The sequence below is a fragment of the Abramis brama genome (genome assembly GCF_963993115.1).
Source record: "Abramis brama genome assembly, chromosome: 21".
Taxonomy (NCBI): Eukaryota; Metazoa; Chordata; class Actinopteri; order Cypriniformes; family Leuciscidae; genus Abramis; species Abramis brama.
In genome coordinates this window covers 21507066-21529509 of record NC_139983.1, presented here as the reverse complement: position 1 = coordinate 21529509, position 22444 = coordinate 21507066, and the positions used below count along the sequence as shown (strand labels likewise).

At 35.9% G+C, this 22444-nt stretch overlaps 1 protein-coding gene and 1 long non-coding RNA gene across 9 annotated transcripts in view; one reads left to right on the top strand and one right to left on the bottom strand.

The window, feature by feature from the left end:
• Positions 1 to 2017: 2017 nt before the first annotated feature.
• cnksr1 (connector enhancer of kinase suppressor of Ras 1) overlaps positions 2018 to 22444 on the top strand; it is a 31783-nt gene continuing 11356 nt past the window's right edge. Inside the window, exons 1-10 of one of the 8 annotated variants that reach the window (XM_084097187.1) lie at positions 2026 to 2212; positions 5143 to 5300; positions 8832 to 9034; positions 9161 to 9245; positions 16154 to 16195; positions 17176 to 17295; positions 18563 to 18622; positions 19324 to 19392; positions 19911 to 20030; positions 22072 to 22166. In XM_084097187.1, coding sequence (XP_083953313.1) covers positions 2161 to 2212; positions 5143 to 5300; positions 8832 to 9034; positions 9161 to 9245; positions 16154 to 16195; positions 17176 to 17295; positions 18563 to 18622; positions 19324 to 19392; positions 19911 to 20030; positions 22072 to 22166 — 1004 coding nt within the window. In that variant the 5' untranslated portion in view covers positions 2026 to 2160. Of the gene's footprint in view, positions 2213 to 5142; positions 5301 to 8831; positions 9035 to 9160; positions 9246 to 11480; positions 11589 to 16153; positions 16196 to 17175; positions 17296 to 18562; positions 18623 to 19323; positions 19393 to 19910; positions 20031 to 22071; positions 22167 to 22444 lie in introns of those variants that run through there. The other 7 variants (XM_084097188.1, XM_084097190.1, XM_084097191.1 and 4 more) reach the window with 7 other exon arrangements.
• On the bottom strand, positions 6125 to 12648 carry LOC311072288. The gene is made up of 3 exons (XR_014603987.1): positions 11785 to 12648; positions 7970 to 8138; positions 6125 to 6378 (listed from the first exon to the last, which is right to left on the bottom strand). It is a non-coding gene; the product is annotated as an uncharacterized lncRNA (long non-coding RNA).

The following is a 22444-nucleotide window of genomic DNA, read 5'->3' as shown; positions in this document are numbered from 1 at the left end:
TCATGCACTTTGCTTTTGAAGCGACTGCTCTTTTATGTAGCACTATCATCTACTCCATAGCCATATGTTCTGAATCATATATCGTCTCTGCGTTATTGCCTTATTGGACATGCTGAGATGCACTCTGTTTACAACATGCTGGATCTGAATGGGAGAAATTAATTATATATGGAGCCAAGACTGCATGGTGGTTTTGAAACATGTCTTATCAGGTTTGTATATTAAGTCAACTATTTTAAAATATATATTCTGCATTCACACACACATCCCCTAAACAATGCATCTATCACACAGACAGTAGGAGGCGCTAGAGTGCAGTACAATGCCCTAATGAAAAAACAAACAAACAAACAAACAACAACAACAAAAACCACTTAAACCAGCATAATGGTTTGTTAGTTTTTGCTGGTTTATGGTGGTCTCCAAAACTCCCCAAACCCCATCTTAAAGTATCAAATTAGATCTGACTGAGAACAACTAAAACCACTAACCATCTTAGGCTGTATTGTACACTGGATTAATTAGATAATGATCGAAGGGGTATTTTAGATATTATGGTTACATAAAATATATTTATTTATTTATAAATAAAAATGTGCAGATACCACCTTAAAATGCAATTTGCGTTTGTAACCTACTTGGTGAATTAAGCTTCCAGGCAAAAGTCTTGGATTCCTTTTTTCTTCACAATTTCCTAACGGTAAACTATTTTTATTTTCCAGGGAAGGAAATTTGTTCCAGACACATTTTTTGTTATGCTGGTTGAAAGTCTCTTCACATCCTGATAGCAATCACTATGTTAAGTGGTCTAAATGTATTTTATGTATAGACTATATATTGTCTGTGGAAGGTGTAGGACCATGAAATGTTCGTCCAGTCATTGCATTCGATGGTACGATGTTCTACCTGCCTACACCTCCACCCTGCTCGCGCAGACATCACACGTCATCACCGCGTTTCATGCTATGCAGAGTTAGACAGACGTCAGTCACAGAGCACCGCAAACAAACAGCAGCCCCCTTATACAGTTCCTCCTGAACCAAAAAAGCAGCTTATGCTGCGTTCACACCATAACTAGCCTACTGTAATTTGCAAGAGATGGATATGTTCACATATTTTTCAAAAAACATTTGTAAGAAACAATATATAACATGTAAATTTCAACTTAAAGAGATAATTCACCCAAAAATGATTTTTTTTTGTCATCATTTACTCACCCTCATGTTGTTTTAAACCTGAATAAGTTTCTTTATTCTGTTGAACACAAAAGAAGATATTTTGAAACATTTTTATTTCTGGTCCCCATTGACTTCCATATTTTTATTTTTTTTTATTTTTTTTTATTTGATTACCAACATTCTTTAGAATATCTTCTTTTGTGTTCAACAGAAAAAAGAAATTCATACAGGTTTGGAACAACTTGATGGTGAGTAAATGATGACAGAATTTTCATTTTTGGGTGAACTATCCAAAGTCCGCGTGAACCGGAAGTTGCAAACGACTTTTCTCCAGTGTTGTGACGTATTTCCCAGTGAAAAGGAATATTGAACAGAGGGTTTTACTCTAGCGCTCCTCCTCTCCATCTCTCGCTCATAACAGACTAACGGTTTGAGGGGAGTGGTTAAGCGTTTCCCAACCCAAGTCCTCAAACCTACGTCATCAGGGAAGGTCCTCCAATGCAGAGGGGAGGGGCATTTTCAGATTTTGATTAAAGATTACGAAGCCAAAAAATTTTTTTGTGTGGATTGACTTGCATGGATGATTGTTCACCACAAAACGATCAATTTAGGCAAACAAAGTAAATATGGTCAATTTTGATTTCATGTGGACTTTAAGGGGGGAAATTGGATTTAAAATAGTTTTACTTAGCCTACTAATGCTAGCAGAAAGCTGATCAAAAGATTTTCAAGTTTGCAAGGAGAGAGTCTGGCAATTCGGCAAACCAAAAAAAAAAAAAAACAGATTTGTTCTCGGGACATTGAACAATGACAGTTTCATGAACCCCGCCCAGCAAACAGAGACAGGCGCAGTGTGCGCAGAACACCATTGGCCAAGAGCACAGCTTTACCTGTAGGAAGGTGTGCCAACCAGACAGACAGCAGGATGAACTTTTCTTTGCTCTGATCCACTTCAGGGATTTGAATTCATGCTCCTAAGATCATGGAGCCCGTAGCGTCTTGGAGCACCGAGAGAGTCACCGAGTGGCTCAAAGGTAACCGGGTGTGTTTTTGTTTATGTCTGCGTCTTTGTGTTTTTAGAGACCGACAGTTAGTTTCATGTAGGTCGACAGAAAGATATGGCCGAATAAAACAGGAACGACACAAATCCCTAAGGAACGGAAGGTGTTGGTGGAATGAGGAAGCGCTTTTTAGTTTGTTGATAACTCAGCTGGTGAATACAATGGCGATTTAACAAACTTCAAAAACACTATGCTATAGTACTGATAGGTCGATTATAATATGCAAAGCGATAAAATCTGCTGCTGTCATTCTCTGCGTGTCCAGACTGGCCCACATCGTTCTATATGCGCATGTCTCTATCACTGTCGATCAGTTCTGATGTTCTGGGGTTTCACTTTAACACTCGAACTCTCTACAATGTCCTTTCTTTTATACTTCACAATAGTGTTTGAGTCGCCGTGTGTTTAAAATATATTTATATTAGTATTATAGTGTACTATACTGTAGTAGGCTATTGCGTAATACTAATGAACCATTATGGTTATTTTGTGCAGCAGTTGCTTGTAAATATTATGTCTTAATGTATAATCCAACTATGAAGTGTAAAGTATAACATTGATTATGCACTGCTGGCCTTTTACTCTTTATGTACTTCGTTTTTGCTTTATATTTCTATTGAGTTTTTGTGTTTACAGTGGATTAGTAGGCTAATATGAATTAGGAGAACCGTTTACTTAGCCTAATACTTCAATGAATGTTTCTGAAATTCAATTTTAGTATAGGCACATACCTTAAAGTATTTGGCAACTGAAAAGTTCGACCAATATTGCACAGAAGAAAAGATATTGAACATGATGCCAAATGTTGTCACGATTAGTCCAGGCATTAAACGGGCTATTATAGGCCTTTCAGCAAAATTTGAATAATATTTATGAAACAGTTTAAATACTGTAAACATTTTAGTTTGAAGGGCATAATTAACAATAATGATTTTAATTTAAGGGGTTTTTGAACAGGCCGGGTGTTTGACAACATCATATACAACTGAGATGTAGGCCTTTTGACTTCCTAACTAGGCCTTATCTCTTCTATATGCTTGCAACAGTTTCGCCCACTAACTTGGTTTCTTGAATCTGTATCTTAACTTCAAATAAGATCTTCACCCTATTTTTGTAATTCACCAGTTGTTTCACACAGGCATAATATAAATTTTCCTTGCTTTTTTCCTAAAATAAAATGTTGTAAACAAATCGGCCTTTTAAGTTCGAAACAATAATAGTAAAACTATATATACTGTAAAATACAAGTATTATAATGTGCACTTTACTAATGTTGTCTAGTTGTGTGTTTGTGTAGATCTTATTGAAGCCCTTATAACCTATTAGACTGTAACAGAAGCATAGAATCCATTCTCTAACTTGTTTGTTTGTCTAAGTGTTTGACAAATGTTGGACATTAGGTTGTATCTTTTGATCATTTAGATCCTGTTTTGGAGCTATGGGATCTCTAAAGGCTGAATAAATATTATATCAAACCAAATATGATAACAAAGCCTTATATTCACTGTGGTTAGATTGCATTTTATATGGCATTTCATTTGATTTTTAAAACAAATCATGGTAAAATACTTTACATTTGTTATTAATCTAGACTAGAGAATAGTCTCATATGGTTATAAAATCTTTTGGCTGTGGATGTAGTTGCGTAAAAATCTTACGCAAAGGAATTTCCTTCAGGGCCTAAAATCTTTGTGTTTCACCAGCTTAGAGAAAAAAAGCTTAAACCCTGAATGTTTTGAGTGCTACACATGTGTATGAGTTTACAGGAGTAAAGCATGTGCAGACAAGAATCCATCTAGTAACTTCAGCTGGATCTTCATCTTGATCATTCCAAACTAGTTAACAATAGAAACTTCTAAACTGCTTTTTCCTAAAGTAAACACAGCAGGTGTGGGTTTTTTATAATGACTACAACAGCTGGCTGCACAGCTTTAGTGTGTATGACCCACATGCCTTCGGGCACCTTCTTCATCCTCATTTCCTTCCATTGCAACAGTTACATGGAATTGTTTTCATATGTGTATATGTGGATTGTTCAGTGGGAGGTAGCCTACTTGAGCTTCTCATGATGTAGCCATTTCCTTTCATTCATAATGTGTTGGCATCTCACTCTTTCTACTCGCTACTCATTTTTCTTTCAATATTTTTATTTGGATTTCTCCATTATAATAGTGACGATTATTTATTTTCTTTTTAACTTTATATATATATTTTTTAATGTTTTTTATTTATTTTTTAAAGAAGTCTCTAATGCTCACCAAGGCTGCATTTATTTGATAAAAAACCCCAGTAAAAACAGTAATATTGTGAAATATTAATAAAATTTTAAATAACTTTTCTAATTTAATATATTATAAAATGTAATTTATTCCTTCCTTATATGACAAAGCTTTATTCAAAAAGTTTTCACCAGCCATTACTCGAGTCTTCAGTTACACAAATTTTTCTAATATGTGTTTTTGTTACTTGTAAATAAGGTTTATTATTATTATTATTATTATTATTATTATTATTATTATTATTATCTATGTTAAAGTTTTTGTTGTAAGTTTTGCTGCTTAATATTTTCAGCATTTATATGAAATGGAAACTTTTGTAACAGTATAAGTCTTTGCTGTCACTGATCAATTTAATACATTGCTGAATAAATATATAAAACATTATATATATATAATATATATATATATATAATGTTTTATATATTTATTCAGCAATGTATTAAATATATATATATATATATATATATAAATAAATAAATAAAATCATACTGACTCTAGACTTTGTAATGGTAGTATATATAATATTTATATTTGTATCCAGTAACATTTGGTACTGTGATGAACTTCAATTCTCACTTGAACTACTGATGAACTTGAATTGTGATATGTCTGTGTGTCTGTTAGGTCTGGATGCTCCTCTGCAGCAGTACTCATTCTCTGAGTGGCAGCTCTCTGGCTCAGATCTGCTGCAACTATCCTCTTCTAGGCTGGAGAAACTCGGAGTGCATAAAATCGGACATCAGGAGCTAATACTAGAGGCTGTGGAAAAACTCTGTGCTTTGGTAGGATGGTAGGACTGTGTGTGTGTGTGTGTGTGTTTGGATCACATTAATCTTTGTGAAAACATCTAAAAATGCTCCTGGACTAAATAATACCTTAATTCACACTTCAGAATGCTTTTAGTGCTAAATTTAGTCTATTTATTATTAGCCCTTTGTTTAGAACAAAGGATGTGAATGGAGTATAAAGACGATAAAGTTTGGATTTTAGTGTATGGTTTGTGAATACAGGGTGTAATTGTATTTTAATAATCCTTTTGTTATTTCATCTGATTTTAAGTATTTCTGTATTTTTTGTTTTTGGTTTGGTTGTGTCTGCCCAATTTAGAGCCTTTGTTATGGAGGGGAAGAATGCTGTAGCTCTTCAATGAATAACTATCATTTTTTTAAACAGTTATAACATTAGTCTGAGACTGAACTGCTCTGTATACAATATCTCTCATTCATTCTCTCTCTCTCTCTACCCCCCACCCCTCTCTCTCTCTCTCTCTCTCTCTCTCGATGTCTGTTAATTTGATTACATCTGTGAGAGTTGCTCACCCTGCTGACTTCCTGCAGGGTCTCAGAGGACATTCATTTTCAGAGCAAAAATGTGACCCTGGACCACAAAACCAGTCACAAAAATTAGAAATTTAGATTTATACATCATCTGAAATCTGATTAAATAAGCTTTTCATTGATGTATGGTTTGTTAGGATAGGACAATATTTGGCCGAGATACAACTAACTGAAAATCTGGAATCTGAGGGTGCAAAAAACGGTTGGAAATTTACTAAATATCTTCATGGAACATGATTTTTAATTAATATAATGATTTTTGGCATGAAAGAAAAATCAATAATTTTGACCAATACAGTGTATTGTTGGCTATTGCCACAAATATATCTGTGCGACTTGTGAGTGGTTTTGTGGTCCAGCGTCACAAATGTGTTTATTGCTAGCTCACTGACTGAAGCTTCCAGTGAGCTGACAGTGGATATGCTCCATGTGCTGTAAATGTTTTGCCTGCTGGGAGGATTAATGTGGACCTGATGGTGCCAGGACTCCCTGCGTGTGTCGTAACAGTAAACGTCAGGCTCAACTGAGAGAGAGAGAGAGAGAGAGAGAGAGAGAAATGATAGGAAACGTCAGACATTTTAGAGTGGAATAAAAGGAGATATAAACGTTATATACAAGGTATATATGTTAATTAAGGACATCAGATGATTTTAATAGAGAGAAAAAGAGAATGGTGATTTATTATTTTGTTGGAATTCAGAACACATGCACTTAGAAATGCTAATAGGCCTTTCACACAGAATTGTTTTTCTATATAAATGTGTGCGTGACAGACCGTTGTGCTCGTGTTTTTTGCCTTAATTTAATGGTGTGTTCAAGTTATGTCGGAAAGATTGTATTTATGACTTGAACACATGAACAACAACTCAAAGTTTTTGCCTACAGTTTTATGAGTACTGTGAATTCGGACATACTTCTTTTGTCACACTGGGTTTTTTTACGGATGCAGCCCATGGGAGAGGATTTGTGAATGGCAGTGAAGCGACGTAACTACATGATAATGACAACATGGCAAATGTAGGACATCCAGATTACTTTCATACTATAAACAGTTGTGGTCAGAATTATTGGCACCCCTGATAAATATGATCAAAGATGGCTGTAAAAATAAATCTGCATTGTTTATCCTTTTGATCTTTCTTTAAAAAAAACTCGCAAAAATTCTTTCCTTTCATTGAAGGAAAATAATTGAGTGGGGGGAATCACATTATGAAATACCCCTAGAATTTTTTATGAGTAAAATATCTCTAAAGTATATTCCCATTAATATTTAAATTTTTTAGCACACCAGGGTGACTAGGAAGATGAAATTGTCTAGCTATAATGTCTTGTTTCACAGGAATATAAATTCCTTGTTTCACAAAGGCCAAATTGCCTTAATTATCCATCACAATGAGTAAAACCAGTTCTGATGTGCAGAAAAAGATTGTTGAGTTTCACAAAAGAGAAAGTGGCTGTAAGAAAATAGCTAAAGAATTGAAAATTCCAATTTCCACCATCAGGGCAATAATTAAAAAGTTCCAATCAACTACAGATATTACAGATCTGCCTGGAAGAGGACGTGTGTCTATATCGTCCTAATGCACGGTGAGGAGGAAAGTTTGAGTGGCCAAAGAATCTCCAAGGATCACAGATGGAAAATTGCAGAGTTTATGGGGTCAGAAAGCCTAAAAATTAAAAAAAAATCGAACAACCCCTACTAAATCCAAAAACAAACTCCAGCATATTCAATTGTCGGACAATACTGGATCTTGGTTCTGTGGTCAGATGAAACTTAAAAAAATAGATTTTTGGCAGCAAACCCACCAGATAGGTTTGGTGCAAACAGAGATAAAAAGTACCCCGTGCCCACGGTTAAATATACAGCTGGATCTTTAATGTTGTGGACCTATTTTTCTGCCAGAGGTCCTGACCTCCAGACTATTTATGGTATCATGGATTCTAGAAAAATGCCAACAGATCAAAACCTGACCACTTCTGCTAGAAATCTTATAATGGGCAGTGGTTGGATCTTCCATCAGGACAACGATCCAAAACAAACATCAAAATCAACACGAAAATGTCTCACTGAACACAAAATGAAGCTTCTGTAATGGAAGTCCAAGTTCACTGACCTGAACCCTATAGAAAATGAGTGGGGTGAACTGAAGAGAAGAAGCACCAACATGGAGCTGGGAATCTGAAGGATCTGGAGAGATTCTGTATGGAGGAACGGTCTCTGATCTCTTGTCCGGTGTTCTCCAAACTCATCAGGCATTATAGGAGAAGACTCAGAGCTGTTATCTTGGCAAAAGGAGGTTGCGAAAAGTATTTAATAAAAGGGTGCCAATAATTGTGGCCAACATGTTTTTGGAGAATAAACATTTATTTCACAATGTGATTATTTTTCACCCCCCCCACACACACACTTTAAATTATTTTACTTCAGTTTTTTAAATGAAAGATCAAAAGGATAAACAATGCAGATTTATTTTACAGCCATCTTTGATCATATTTAGCAGGGGTGCCAATAATTCTGACCACAACACTTTTTTAGTGCTTGCAATGTAAGTACTAATTCAAAATGAGTACCTACTAAAGAGAGTATATGATTTGGACGCAGCCATATAAAATGTGCAGAGCAGTGTGGGTCCCCAGGACCAGGATTGAAAACCACTGGAATATATAACACAGCACCTTCATAATTTGAATAAAAAAACTAAAAACACACCTGATACGCATTCTTTATTAATCATATTGTTGAAGTAAAATTTAAAAAGATACATTGCTTATGCTCCAAACAAAGTAACTTGAATGCATCTGACGTTCCCAACTTCCCAACTTGTAAATATGAACTTTTCAGAAGGAATGAAACGCACCATAAGAATGACGTTAAAAAGTTGTCAAGACCCTGTTTTTTTTATTCCACTTTAAATGCAAAAAACACTTTCTGAACATGATGTGAATGGTCCTAACATGTTTCCAATGTCTGCACAGACATACAGTGTTGGGGGTGACAGTCTGCGCAGTTTGACGGAGAAGCTGCGTGCAGTAGCTCACACTCTGCAGATGAGCATACAGGGGCGCTGGCGCGTCAATACCGTTGACGGACAGAGCGCCTCCAAGCTCCCACAACAGGTACTGCAGGCGGTGGTGGACGTGATCACAGCATCCAATGGACTTGCATCTATGCTCAGCAGGTGAGAATCACAGTCTGAACCACAGAGCGATGTTTACCGTGATCGTATTCAGACCATGAGTTCGAGCATGGAGTAGTGTTGTGATATTTTGTTCATTCTCAGTCATAATGTGTATGTCTTTTACAGGTATCAGTTTGCACAGCAGACCGGATACACAGCAAATGAGAAAGTCACCACTTTATGTAAAGATCTGGATACCACAGTGCATAAGGTGAGTGTGATCATATTACAGTGCTTTAAAGGAACACTCCGACTTTTTGGGACTTTAGCTTATTCACAGTATCCCCCAGAGTTATATAAGTCCATACATACCTTTTTCATTTCTGTGCGTTCTGTAAGTGTTATTTGACGCACCCACCGCTAGCCTAGCTTAGCACAAAGACTGGATGTAAATGGATAAGGTAGCATACTAATCCCAATAAGTGACAAAATAATGCAAACATTTTCCTATTTACATGTTGTGATCTGTATAGTCACAGCGTGTACAAATAACAAGGCTATATGAGACAGACCATTTTTAATCGTATAAATACTGGGAACTATATTCTCACTAGGCGTAGGAGCACAGCTACTTGGGCGGAGTGGCTACTTGGGCGGAGTGATTAGCGCAGCACACGAAACGCCCTGTTGATGGTTCCGTAAACAAAACAAACGTGACTAACTAGCTAGTAGCGAACGTGACTCGTGATCATGGCTGACTTTGAGGAATTGTCAGAGGAATTTTACTGTGTATCAAACCAAGATCCAGAACCATATAGTTTTGAGCCAGAATACACAGACGAGGAGTTACAAACTTTGGAAGCTGTTCATTAGCAAGTTGAATGTTACAGTCCTGAGAGTTACATTTAGCGCCACTCATTTGTTATTGAGCGATACAGTGTGTTCATGACAACACAATAATAACAATAAAGGGGATACACGGATACATTATTCACGTAATAGTGTTAGGTTGTGTAATAGTGCCATGCTAATGTAAAGGTTACATTACATTAGCATGGCACTGTTACAGTATGGCCAATGTTAGTCATCTCAAAACATAACGGAACACTTACCGCAGCAACAGGTGATCCAATTTGTCCTGTCTTTATTATCGATGGGATGGCTGTATCCTTTAGCACACGTTTCATGGTCCGTGTGGCAACTTGCATTTTTTCAAAATAGTCGTCTATAGTAAAATGTTCAGAGCAAACGAAATACTTCTTGATGCTGTTTACAGGTGTGTTTGGATCTATACCCAGAACAAGTAGCCATCGATTCATCAGGTCAGCGTTTTTGGTTGGAATTCTATGAAACATCATAGTATTACCTGGTCTCCCCTGTTTATTGTCGCAGCTCTTTACAATACAGCGAACACCCATGATTGTAAACTATAAATTTACTATCTAGTAATTGCTGACTCTATTACTCCAACTCTGAGCGAACTCTCTGCTCCTCACCACAGGCCGTCTCGTGTGCTGCGCTAATCACTCCGCCCAAGTAGCCACTCCGCCCAAGAAGCTGTGCTCCTACGCCTAGTGAGAATATAGTTCTCAGTATTTATACGATTAAAAATGGTCTCTGTCTCATATAGCCTTGTTATTTGTACACGCTGTGACTATACAGATCACAACATGTAAATAGGAAAATGTTTGCATTATTTTGTCACTTATTGGAATTAGTATGCTACCTTATCCATTTACATCCAGTCTTTGTGCTAAGCTAGGCTAGCAGTGGGTGCGTCAAATAACACTTACAGAACGCACAGAAATGAAAAAGGTATGTATGGACTTATATAACTCTGGGGGATACTGTGAATAAGCTAAAGTCGGAGTGTTCCTTTAAAGAGAGTTTTCACCCGAAAATGAAAATTGTGCCATTGGTTGCTCCCCCTTAATGTTGTTACAAACCTATGACATTCCTTCTTGACACAAGCAATGAAACATTGCTTTTTCCATACAATGGTAGTGAGTGGGGCGGTAGCTGTCAAGCTCCAAAAAAAAAAAGAGGGGGAAAAGGCCATAAAATTGGTCCATATGACTTGTGTGCTATATTCCAAGTCTTCTGAAGGCATTCAATAACTTTTTGCAAGTAACATACTGAAATTTAGATTATTATTTGTTATTAATTGAAAATATCTGAATGTGCGCTCAGGCAATACTGACTTAAAAATCAGTCTGAAGTGATTGAAGTCAAATAGAGGTTCTGGTCATTTTTAAGTCAGTCCATAGGCAATTATGGTACTATTTGTGCAGCTTGCTAACCTAAATATTTTTGGAGATGCATTTTACATGTTGTCCAATAATTGCTTTGCTTGTTTGCTTCATGACTGATATTCAGAAAAATGCTGACAAACATGTTTTTCATTATGTGTATTCACTGGAGAGATGGAGAGAGAGAGGGGGAGAGAGGGAGAGAGGGAGAGAGGGAGGGGGAAGGGGAGGGGCATTAATAGACAGACTATGAGAACTGAAAGATCTTTTGGTCGTGTGTTATTCACCTGTGGTGAGCGTACAGAAGAAGAGGTCACATGATATTCACTCCACCAGAAGAGTATCTTTCATCTGGACATGGAATAGTAGGTTTGTTGTCTATTGACAATTTTATACTTCAATAGGTTTTGATTGCTTATTTTGTTTCTCATTTTCTGCCATTCATTCATCTCATATACTTTTACCTAGAAAGTTTCACAAGTTTTTACAGTCTTACAGTTTACTTGGGTGCACACAGAGCCACACGCACAGATATACTAATGATAAAACATGTTGACTTACTAACAGTGTCGTTGGAAATCAGATAGCATCTATTTCAAGATTTGTGTTTGCTTCGTCATTCGAAAGGCATCTGAACCATTTGCTCCATGTTTCCTGCAGCTTTCTTGTTCGCTTTAAAGTTTCAAGGACTTTTTGGTGCTGTTTGTGTAATCACAGAGGAAAATAACAGAAAAGGGTTTGAATCATTGATGATGTGACTCAGTCTTCTACTCTGAAAGCTAACAGCATTGCTAAAGAGGGGAAGGAAAGTGTGGAAATGAGAAAGAAGCTAAGTGTGTGTGTATGGAGAAACAATGTGCGCACTAAGTATGTTGACACTTGATGCTATCAGCTACTTTCTGTCAGCTGTAGCAAACACACACACACACAGTGTAAATCACTAGGTAGTTGTTTTCTCTCCCGCGATGTTTTGTCGCCGAGTTCGTTTTCCTAAAGCTGATGGTATCTTTTTTAATTTAAGTGCATTGTTTGTATACTTCCTGTTTACACTACAAAACCAAATTCTGTGTTTATTATATGAGCAAATGCTTTTTTGTGCAACAATCAGTAACTTTTGAATGTAAGAATGGTAGCAGTAAAAGAAGAGTTAATGTACAAACTAACTGAGGGCTGTTCTGGGTCACTGATCCTTACATGATCATTCTCACATTCAGTTTGACACCACCTGTGAAAACACAAATTTGATATACCGGTACTTCCGTTCAAAAGTTTGGGGTCTGTACGTAAAAAAAAAAAAAAAAGAATTTGGGAGAAGTCTTTTATGCTCAACAAGGCTGCATGCATTTGATGAAAAATGTTACAGAAATCATTATAATATGCTGATTTGGTGCTCAAGAAACCATTTGTGTTGCCTATTAGTTTTGTGGAAACCAAGATATATGTATTTTTTACTTTGATTAATAATTCAAAAGAACAGCATTTATTTGAAATAGAATTTTGTAACATTATAAACGCTTTGAGTGTTGATAAGTTTAATGCATTCTTGCTGAATAAAACTATTATTATTATTATTATTATTTTATTTTTTAAATCTTATTGATTCCAAACTTTTGAACGGTAGTGCATACATAAATAATACTTTCATATATTTGATTATATATGCAATGTAAGTTGTTATGACCCGATATATGTTTGATTGCATAAGGATCAACTTATGCAGAACAGCTCTCGGTTTGTGTGTATATATTAAATCCCATATGAACTCCTAAATCAAAACAGATCACATCTGACTGAAACCAGACCACTCCAGTTTCTATTAATAATTACAGTAGGATAAAGGTTTCTGGGAATAGAGTGTTCATTCTACTTACATTTTAATAAGTTTGTGACATTTAAACCATGAAGATGAGTGTTAGAGCAGGTGTTAGGGGACAGGTGGGCTTCTGATCTTCATAGAAACCACGTCACCTGAAGCCAAAGGTCACCATGTCAAGCAAAACTTTCTGGTGATACTAGTGTGTGTCATACATGGATGACTGTGTCTTGCTCACTGGTGGTGAGTGGTGTTTTTTGATGAACAGATGAACAAATATTCAGTGACTCCAGGGATAAACCAGATATGAAGGGAAGCTCTTTTCATCAGAGATATAATTGCATCTGTGCAAGTTTTGGTGTGTTTGTCTGTATTGGCAGCGCTTCCCCGGGGAGTGGAATAATTAGCAGTCAGCTGATGACTTTATCGAGAAAGAGAGAGAGGCGTAATGAACTTAAAACGAAGGAGAGGTGAAGGAGTGAAAGATAGATTAATTAAAAGAGAGATAAGAGGCCGGGAGTTAGACAGAGGGTGTAAAAGGAGATTCGCACGCGCACACACACAAACACACACACTGTACTGAAATAACACATCAGTGGATTAAGAAAACTTCACGTCCGTTAGGTACTGTGTGTGCTTGTTTTATCTTTTTTTTTACCCTAAATACACTTTTCCCTCAACATTCACATGTCTGAAGTTGCCTCAGAAATATTTAGTATAATATTTGAGAGGAAATAGTTGTATTTAATAAACAGTCGGTGTCATGGAATTTTAGAAGTCGTCTCTTCTGTAGAGTTTTAGAAGGTATTATTACAGTATGGAATGTGAGCTTAAGAAACATTCCAAAATGCCTTATTGACAATGTTAAAATGTATAAAGGTTTCTGTAAGAGTTAGGTTTTAGTAATAGGGGCACAGAATCTCATCAGCTCAATGGAAAGTTCCCACCATGATGGGAAAAGCATGTGTGTTGTTTATGCCTTGGAGAGGTGTAAACGAATCCATGCAGGATGTGAGGCAGATCTTTTTTTAGTATCTCCATGTCTGCTGGCCTGGAGACTGTGACCCCTTACTAGAGCATTTGATTTAGCTGTTGGTCTCTGCCTTGAGACAGAAGCATTTATATACTTTGGTCTGCTCCATTTTTGTCATTGTCATGGAGCTGCAAATGCAGTTATTTGTCACGCCAGTAAACCATAGCTAACCTGTGTTTTATCACTGAAGGAAGTTCTCTCTCTCTTTCTGCGGTGTTAAAATAGAGTTAATGATCATTATCAATTTGAAATGAGGAGCTTTGTTGAGAACTAGAAGAAAACAAGGTAAAAGCTTTTGAGCTGAATGAAGCTCCTTTGTGTGAGGATGTCAGCCTCAATAGAGCTAGGAAAGGAAAGCTACTGGGGAGACAGTGAATATCAGGTGTGTCTCAAAGATGTCTTTCATTTTCACTCCTTTTCTGAGTTTTCAAATTTAGTTTTCAGTATTACATTTGCTCAGAAAATATCAAAAGCCATTGCCAAAATATCTATAGTGATTAAAAAAGAAATATGAATAACTTAATACAATAAAATTACATTTAGAGAAAGGGGAAAAGAAATTAAATTAAGCAAGGGCAAGAAGAGATGTAATCTGTCCTTCTTACGTCAATTAAAGTAGCGATGCAGAAGCAGAAGTAGCGACAGCTCTTGTCTTCCATATTGTGATGTGATCTAGGTGTAATGTATTATCAGGAAAGAAAAGGGTGAAATGACAGATATTGACAGAAATGACAGATACACGTGACAGATATTCCAAGTGTGTTGGGGGTATCCAATAGGGTTTATTGAAAAAACTAACCGAAATTGAATGTAGTATTTAATGAAATTCTTGACCTTGGCCGTTGGTCTCCTCTGCACGGCTGTATAGTGACCTGTGCTTGAACTGCACCATAATGACCTATAAAAAGACACTTTGGTAGTTTTCTTTGGCAGGGTGTGAATATTGAAGAAATTATACTAAATTACATGACCAGTGTGTGTATGTGTGTCCTGTTTGACCTTACACATCCTCATTCCATTTATTTCACATTTACATATGTTTCCGTGACAACGGCACATCTTACTTTCAAGCTCTTCTGCATAAAAACTTGCTTGGAAACTGTATCTAAAACCTTAAACAAAGCAGATAATTGCTCTCATTTGAAGTGAAATCCCTGCAGCCAGTGCTGTTAAAACGCCAACTAACTGTCAGATCTCATTGTTTTACTCAAAACTGTTCCATCCATCCATCCATCCATCCATCCATCCATCCATCCATCCATCCATCCATCCATCCATCCATCCATCCATCCATCCATCCATCCATCCATCCATCCATCCATCCATCCATCACCATTTTTTATTTCTCTGAATCTGTATTTCCACCTGCTGTTTTTTTTACATTATGTCGCTCTGTCAGGAGGGGAAGTGACACACTTGTTTAATATAACGAGAAGTGAGCGATCGTTGTCACACACACATCCCTTCCTTCAAAATTATTCAGCTGCGTGGCTTGTCATATCCTCTCTCTCACACACCTGAGTCCAGTAAGTACATACTTTTATGCCTTAGATGGACTAACTGAAAACATTCATCCAATTCAAACAGATGTGAGGTTGGATATGAGCCCTTATTTGTTTTGGTTTTATTTGTACTGAACTTCATGGCTGGGTGAGTTGTATATTGGCTGAAGTGAATCTGTTAGTGGTCTGGGATTCAATGTTTATCTTTAGGGATGTTACATAAGATTTGGCGCATCAGTATGTCTGGTTGCCACTGATCCTAAGCGGCCACCATAATCCTTTAATTAGTCTACATGTTCCAGGTATTACGCATGAGAGTGTGTTTGAGTGTATGTAATCTTGTTCTTACTTCAGCTTGTGGATTCAATGGTCTGAGGGCTGTTAGCTGTGTGTAGCGTGCGTCACTCTTTTTAAGGAAGTGTTTCATTGAGAGGGCTGAACGAGCTGAATCAGCCGAGGAGTGAGTGGGTTAGATGAACTCTGTGTTTGTAGATCTCTGGATTGTGCATCAAACTCCTCAGTGGGTGAAAGCACTTGCATTTTTAGTAAATGTTCTCTATTTTCTCTCTCTCTTCCCTGTAGGAAACCGCTGTGTTTGAAAAGGAGAAGGACATCATCTCCATAGTAAGAGATCATGGGTCTTCTGTTTTCACTCTTACTTTCTGCATGTCTCTTGACCCTAATGAATATGAAGGTCTTCTTTATTTTAATGCTGTCAAATCGATTAATCACATCTAACATCAAAGTTTGTTTATATAATATATGTGTGTACATACACACACACACACACACACACACACACACACATATACATATACATATATGTATATATATATACACGTATATACGTATATATATGTATGTGCGTATGTGCGTATGTATGTATGTATGTATGTATGTATGTATGTATATATATATATATATACACACACACACACATACACACATGTGTGTTTGTGTCTGTAAACACAAGCTTTTATGTTAGATGCGATTAATCATTTTGACAACCCTACTTTAAATAAACATTCTTTACATTTTTGTTCGTTTACAAATGTAATGCATATCATAGTTATCATGTGACACAGACACGATAACTATTTTCATGGCACAGAAATTACACACTTCTGATTCTGTAGTATGCTTTCCTTTACCACAGAAAGTAATTTTCACTCACAAAAATAGTTTAGTGTAATAAGTGTACAATGAAAGAGCAAATGTGTATCTTATATTTTGTTACAGCACTTTATTAAATATTAAAAATGTGTGATGTATTTGAATGTTTTTGAAAGTCTCTTATGCTCACCAAGGAAACCATGATATATTATTTTAGAATTCTTTGAATACCGTAAAAGGTTTAAATGAAACAGCATTTATTTGAAATAAATCTTTTGTAACATGTCTGTCACTGTTGATCAATTTAATGTGTCCTTGCTGAATAAAAGTATTAATTACTGACCCCAAACTTTTGGACGTTAGTGTACATTGTACATGAAAATATAACTTGCTGAAATCCAACTATATGTAGGATTATATGAATTACTTTAGAAGAGATGATCCATCTTCTTCAGTTAAACTGACATGTGTTTTTCTGTCTTTCTGTCTAGTGTCGTCAGTTGGTAGCAGTGTGTGATGAGATTTTGACCGTTAGTCCATTTACTCTTCTTACCCTTACTGCACAGCTGGAGAGCGTTGAACTGGTCCCTGTCTCACCAGGAGATCACGTGGTAATGCATCTTATCATTTATAACTCAAATTATTTAGAGTAATTCATTCTTTCTCTGTTTCATCCTCGATGTTGTCCAGTTCGCTTCCCTGTTTTTCTCTGGCTTTCAGCAGTAAAAGTATTTTCTAGATTCATAATTTATTTAGATACTTTGGTGCTGTTAAATTTACTCCTTAGTTTGGCAAATATTAAAGAACTAACCATGCTTAGTATAGAGGTACAGATGGAGTTTAAACCAAATGCATCTTCTTTCTGCACTTTCTTCTTTTATCTCTTTCTTCTTTTATCTCTTTCGTTAAACAGTGTTAATAAATCATTTCTACTCAGACAGTCCTTGCACTTTGTATTATATTCAGCTAATATGTTGCTAATATGTTGTTAACCGGTAATCATGTAAAGCTCCTCCTTTCTGTACCTTAACAACACTATGCAGCTCCACAAAAGAGAAGCTTTTCTGTGAGGTGCCTGTTTTTAATTTAAATTTAAACCTATTAAAAATAGTAAAATTGGTTTAAATTTGCCCATGCAGTTCAATTAAGAACAGCCATACTCTGAGAAACTTGATTAGTTATAAAGGCTCACATAGTCTTTTGTCATGTTTGACATATTTGAATTTAATTTGGGGCATTTATGTTGTGTGTGTCTTCATATCAGACACAAACACGCAATGCAACATGCATGATTACATTGGCAGTCATCCACAAACCATTTGAGGAAATCTAATAACACTTTTTTTACACTGTTTAGTACATTGTACTTTAATATCAAAGTTATATCTGTCTTGTGATTCTTGCCAAGAAAGACCCGCCTCTGCTGTATCCAGGAGCGATATTGTTGGAAGACTTGCTTTGGAGAAACAAGAGTCAGAGAATATAATAATTGGACATGATTGATTATTATTGATCTGACAGATACTAATAGAGGTTGGACCACCCTGGTTCATTGTCTCTTTAGCAGGAGGTCTCTGTACTTACAGCACATTTTAAGCAAAATCAATACTATTTCGATCTGACTTTGTCTAACATCTGATACTGCATTCATTGACCAATACCGGTTTGAACAATCTCCCTCAGTTCTCCCTTTGAATTTCTTTCCATAATGCTTGCTGATCTAGATGGCAGGAAGGCTAAATATTATAGCGAATCTGCAGGGTTCACAGACCAATTAGCAGCCCAGATTTTCATCTCTTTATATAAGCCATTGAATTATAGTTTAGCTGAGGCCTAGGATAATCTTGGCTTGATATGCAAATTATTTCTTTCACATAGGGAATTGAGATCACCACCACAGGATCCAGAAATCATTTTGTCACTGGAACAGCAGCTGAGGTAGGACAGGTTGACGGTACCCCAGCGCTTCATATATTTTGGAAGATGGAAAAGTATAATTTCATTTGTTTAGGTGGAAAATTCGTGTATTTCTAGCATATACAAATTTAAATCACCCCTTGAACTGTCTGCTGGGAGATACGTGAGGGTGTTTTTGAAGTCTGCTCTGTCAATGATCCTGTAAATTAATCGACACATACAGAATGTCAGTCAAACTTGTCTCTCAGAACAGTGTGACCGAAATATTAACTTCCTGTTTGTAAAAAAGTGGGCTATTTTAAAAGGTGTCTTAAAATGAGAATCTTTTTCTTTTTTTTTTCCTATATAAAAAGAGAAAACTATGCTTCAAAGTAAACTGCCTTATGGTCAGAAATGGGGGAAGAGGGGAGTTATGTCATTTCCTTTAGTTTCATTTAAATATATTGGATTCAGAAAAGAGGCACATTTAATCACTCACTCACTCAACTTTAAGTTAAACAATTTTTAACCTACACTATTATTTAAAATAATTAGTTATCCAACCTTAAAGATGTTGATTTTGCATACTAAATGCACTTGGTTTCAAAAGCGGCACTTGTCAGTTTGAATGGGCATGATGCTTCTGTTTGTGGGTGGTTCCTTCGACGCCATTGCAATTTTTGGTACTGATATACTCAGTTGAACATCTTCTGTTGTACATAATCATAAATCCTTTCTTACAGTTTCCTACAGAGATCAGCGAGAAGATTTTAGCGGGAGATGAGGTCATTCAGGTCAACGGACAGATAGTAGTAAGTAGGAACTGTTCAATGCTAATGATAACTGTACTAAATAATAGTAAAAGGTTATTTACATAAAGACTTCTGTAAGGAAGGAAATTTCACAGGGTTTTAATGAGAGGGGCTGAACCCTGGGTTAGCACAGTGAGACTCGTCCGTCCATTTGATGACCTGCCCGCTGGATTTGAGCAGATCCACTAAATTGGATTATTGTTATTTTGTGGCCCAATGCCCTATTATTACATAGGCACACTAGAAGAAAGACAAATGTTGATGCTTCTTGATGTTAAACACTGAAACATTCTGAATGTAACAGGGTTGGCAAAATGTTTTGAAAAAGAAATGTCCTCTGTTTTTTCAGGGGGGGTTTTCTAACTTTTTCAAATGAAATGAATAAATAAATCTAGCACAGTTTTCTGTAAATAACTCATAGAAAGGTGCCGCATCAAGCATTAGGTGCAAAAGAACCTCCATTTTGGGTGCAAATATACATTTATTTAACACAATGTAAATTATAAATCCAATTCCAGGTTGGCTGGAGCAGGACAAATCTTGTTAAAAAACTAGAGGAGAATCCAAATGGAGTAAATCTGGTTTTGAGGAGGCTTCCAGGTTTCCTGAAACGCAAAGAGAGCAGAGCAAATTCTGAGGTACTAAAGGCTCATCCTTTTACTATACATACATACATACATACATACATACATACATGCATACATTATAATACTAATTAGGCAGTTTAGCTCAATGACTCTGGAATCAGTTTTTTAAATCCTTTAGGGTTGTTTCAGCTTTGTTCACACTGGACTCATATTTGATTTGGTTATCAAATCCGATCTTTAGGACTGAACCCAAATCATAATTATGACATAAAAAGAAAAATAGAATTTTTGACAAAAAAACCCCCCAAAAAACATTGTTATGACATAAAAAGTGAAATGATGAGATAAAAAAAAACTGACTGGCATTCAGGTAGACAAAATACTTTAAAAAACAAACAGATTTCAAACCAATTACGAATGTGATTTGGATCGGGTTTATAAACATTTTTGTGTTTTTTGTTTTGTTTTTTTTTGTATTCCATTCATTTGGTATTGCTGTTTGTCTAAAAAAAAAAGCTGAATGTGTTTTGATGGTTAATAATAAGCTTGAAATGAACACATGAGTCTCATATGAGGTGCTGCCAGCGTTTTACACTGTTGATTCTTTTAGTGGTTGCTTTGCAACAGTTTTATTGACATCATATGTTCACACGTCGCACGTGGTTGTGTTTTTTCGATGAGCACATTTCCTCTTTGTGACACTGCGATGAATACACATACACATTTACAATAAACGTTTTCAAATGAAAGAAACAATCGGATTTTAATTTGAACTTGTTTATTGATCGTCATGACAGCAGTGACTTCCTACCCTCCTGATGTTACACACACACACACGCACATATACACACTCATACAGGTTGGATGACTATTATACACTTCTGATCAAAAGTTGAGGTCAGTAAGATAAAAAAACAAAACAATTTTAATACTTTTATTATAGCAAGGATGCATTAAATCCATAGAAAAGTGACAGTAAAAACTTTTTTAATGTTACAAAAGATTTTGATTTCAAATAAATGCTGTTCTTTTGAACATTCTATTTATATATATACTGTATATAATATATATATATATATATATATATATATATATATATATATATATACTGTATATAATATATATATATATATACAGAGAGAGAGAGACAGACTGTTCTCCTTGCCGTTTGATCTAGTATGTGTGTATTTCCAGTAAAATTAAAAAAGTAAATTTTCTGAAGCAGTGTGTGATGTTGCAGTCATGTGGCTTTTACAATGATTGGGTCTATTGGTTACCCTGAGGGACTGATCCTCAGGGCTGCGCAAAGAGCTCAGACAAATGCACACATTCTTACCAGACCCATTACTTACTGATGAATCACTTTATGAGCTATCAAACACATTCCAGTGTTAATTTATTATCATTTGTATACTATTATAATTTTAGTTTTATCATTTTACATTTTGTTTATATTTCTGTTTTCATTTTAAGAATTTTTTGAGTAAAAATATTTTGAGTGTTTTTGTCATTTGTATTTGTTTTTGTTTTCTTAAATATGTCTCTTTTTATTATGTTTTAGATTTAGTTTTAGTTATTTTAGTACTCAACCTAAACAAAAATAGAAATGTTGCCTTGACAACAATTCTTTTTTTATAATTTATTTTATTTCAAGTAATACTTTTTTATGGTTTTACTTTTTGTTCTAGTTAACAATAATAACCCCAACACTTAGACTTTTAAATTAGGACTCATAGACATCTATTGTTTTTATGAAGCCTAAAGCTAAAAGTAAGCTTTTGCATTTTTAGAATTAAAATAATAATAATGATTTCTTGGAACAATTTTGTCCCCAAAGTATTGCTTTATAAACCCACACACAAACACAGGCACGAGCACAGTCTAACTGGAAATGGACATACTGGATAAATGTACTAATGCATGCCACAAACTAACCATGGTCATTCACAAGACATGAACGTACACATGAACTTATTGTCACACATCTACATGTCTCACCACAATAAAAAAAACACTTGCCACATGATGAGTCACTCTCTGAGGTGACATTGGGTTTTTCCAAACGTTGAGCTCATCGATTCTTTACTTTCAGAGAGAGGAGGAAGAGGAAGAGGAAGAAGAGGAAGAGAAAAACAGACATTCTCTTTTGGGGAGGGTGGCAGCTTCAGTCCGTTCTCTGTCCTTCAGGTGAGTACGGCTGTCGCAGCTGAATTTCCTCTGAAGCTCCTATAATCACTGTATGCTGCTGTTTCTGATGCTGAATTTCCTCTGATGCTCCTATAATCACTATATGCTGCTGTTTCTGATGCTGAATTTCCCCTGACGCTCCTATAATCACTATATGCTGCTGTTTCTGATGCTGAATTTCCCCTGATGCTCCTATAATGACTATATGCTGCTGTTTCTGATGCTGAATTTCCTCTGATGCTGATGCTGAATTTCCTCTGATGCTCCTATAATCACTA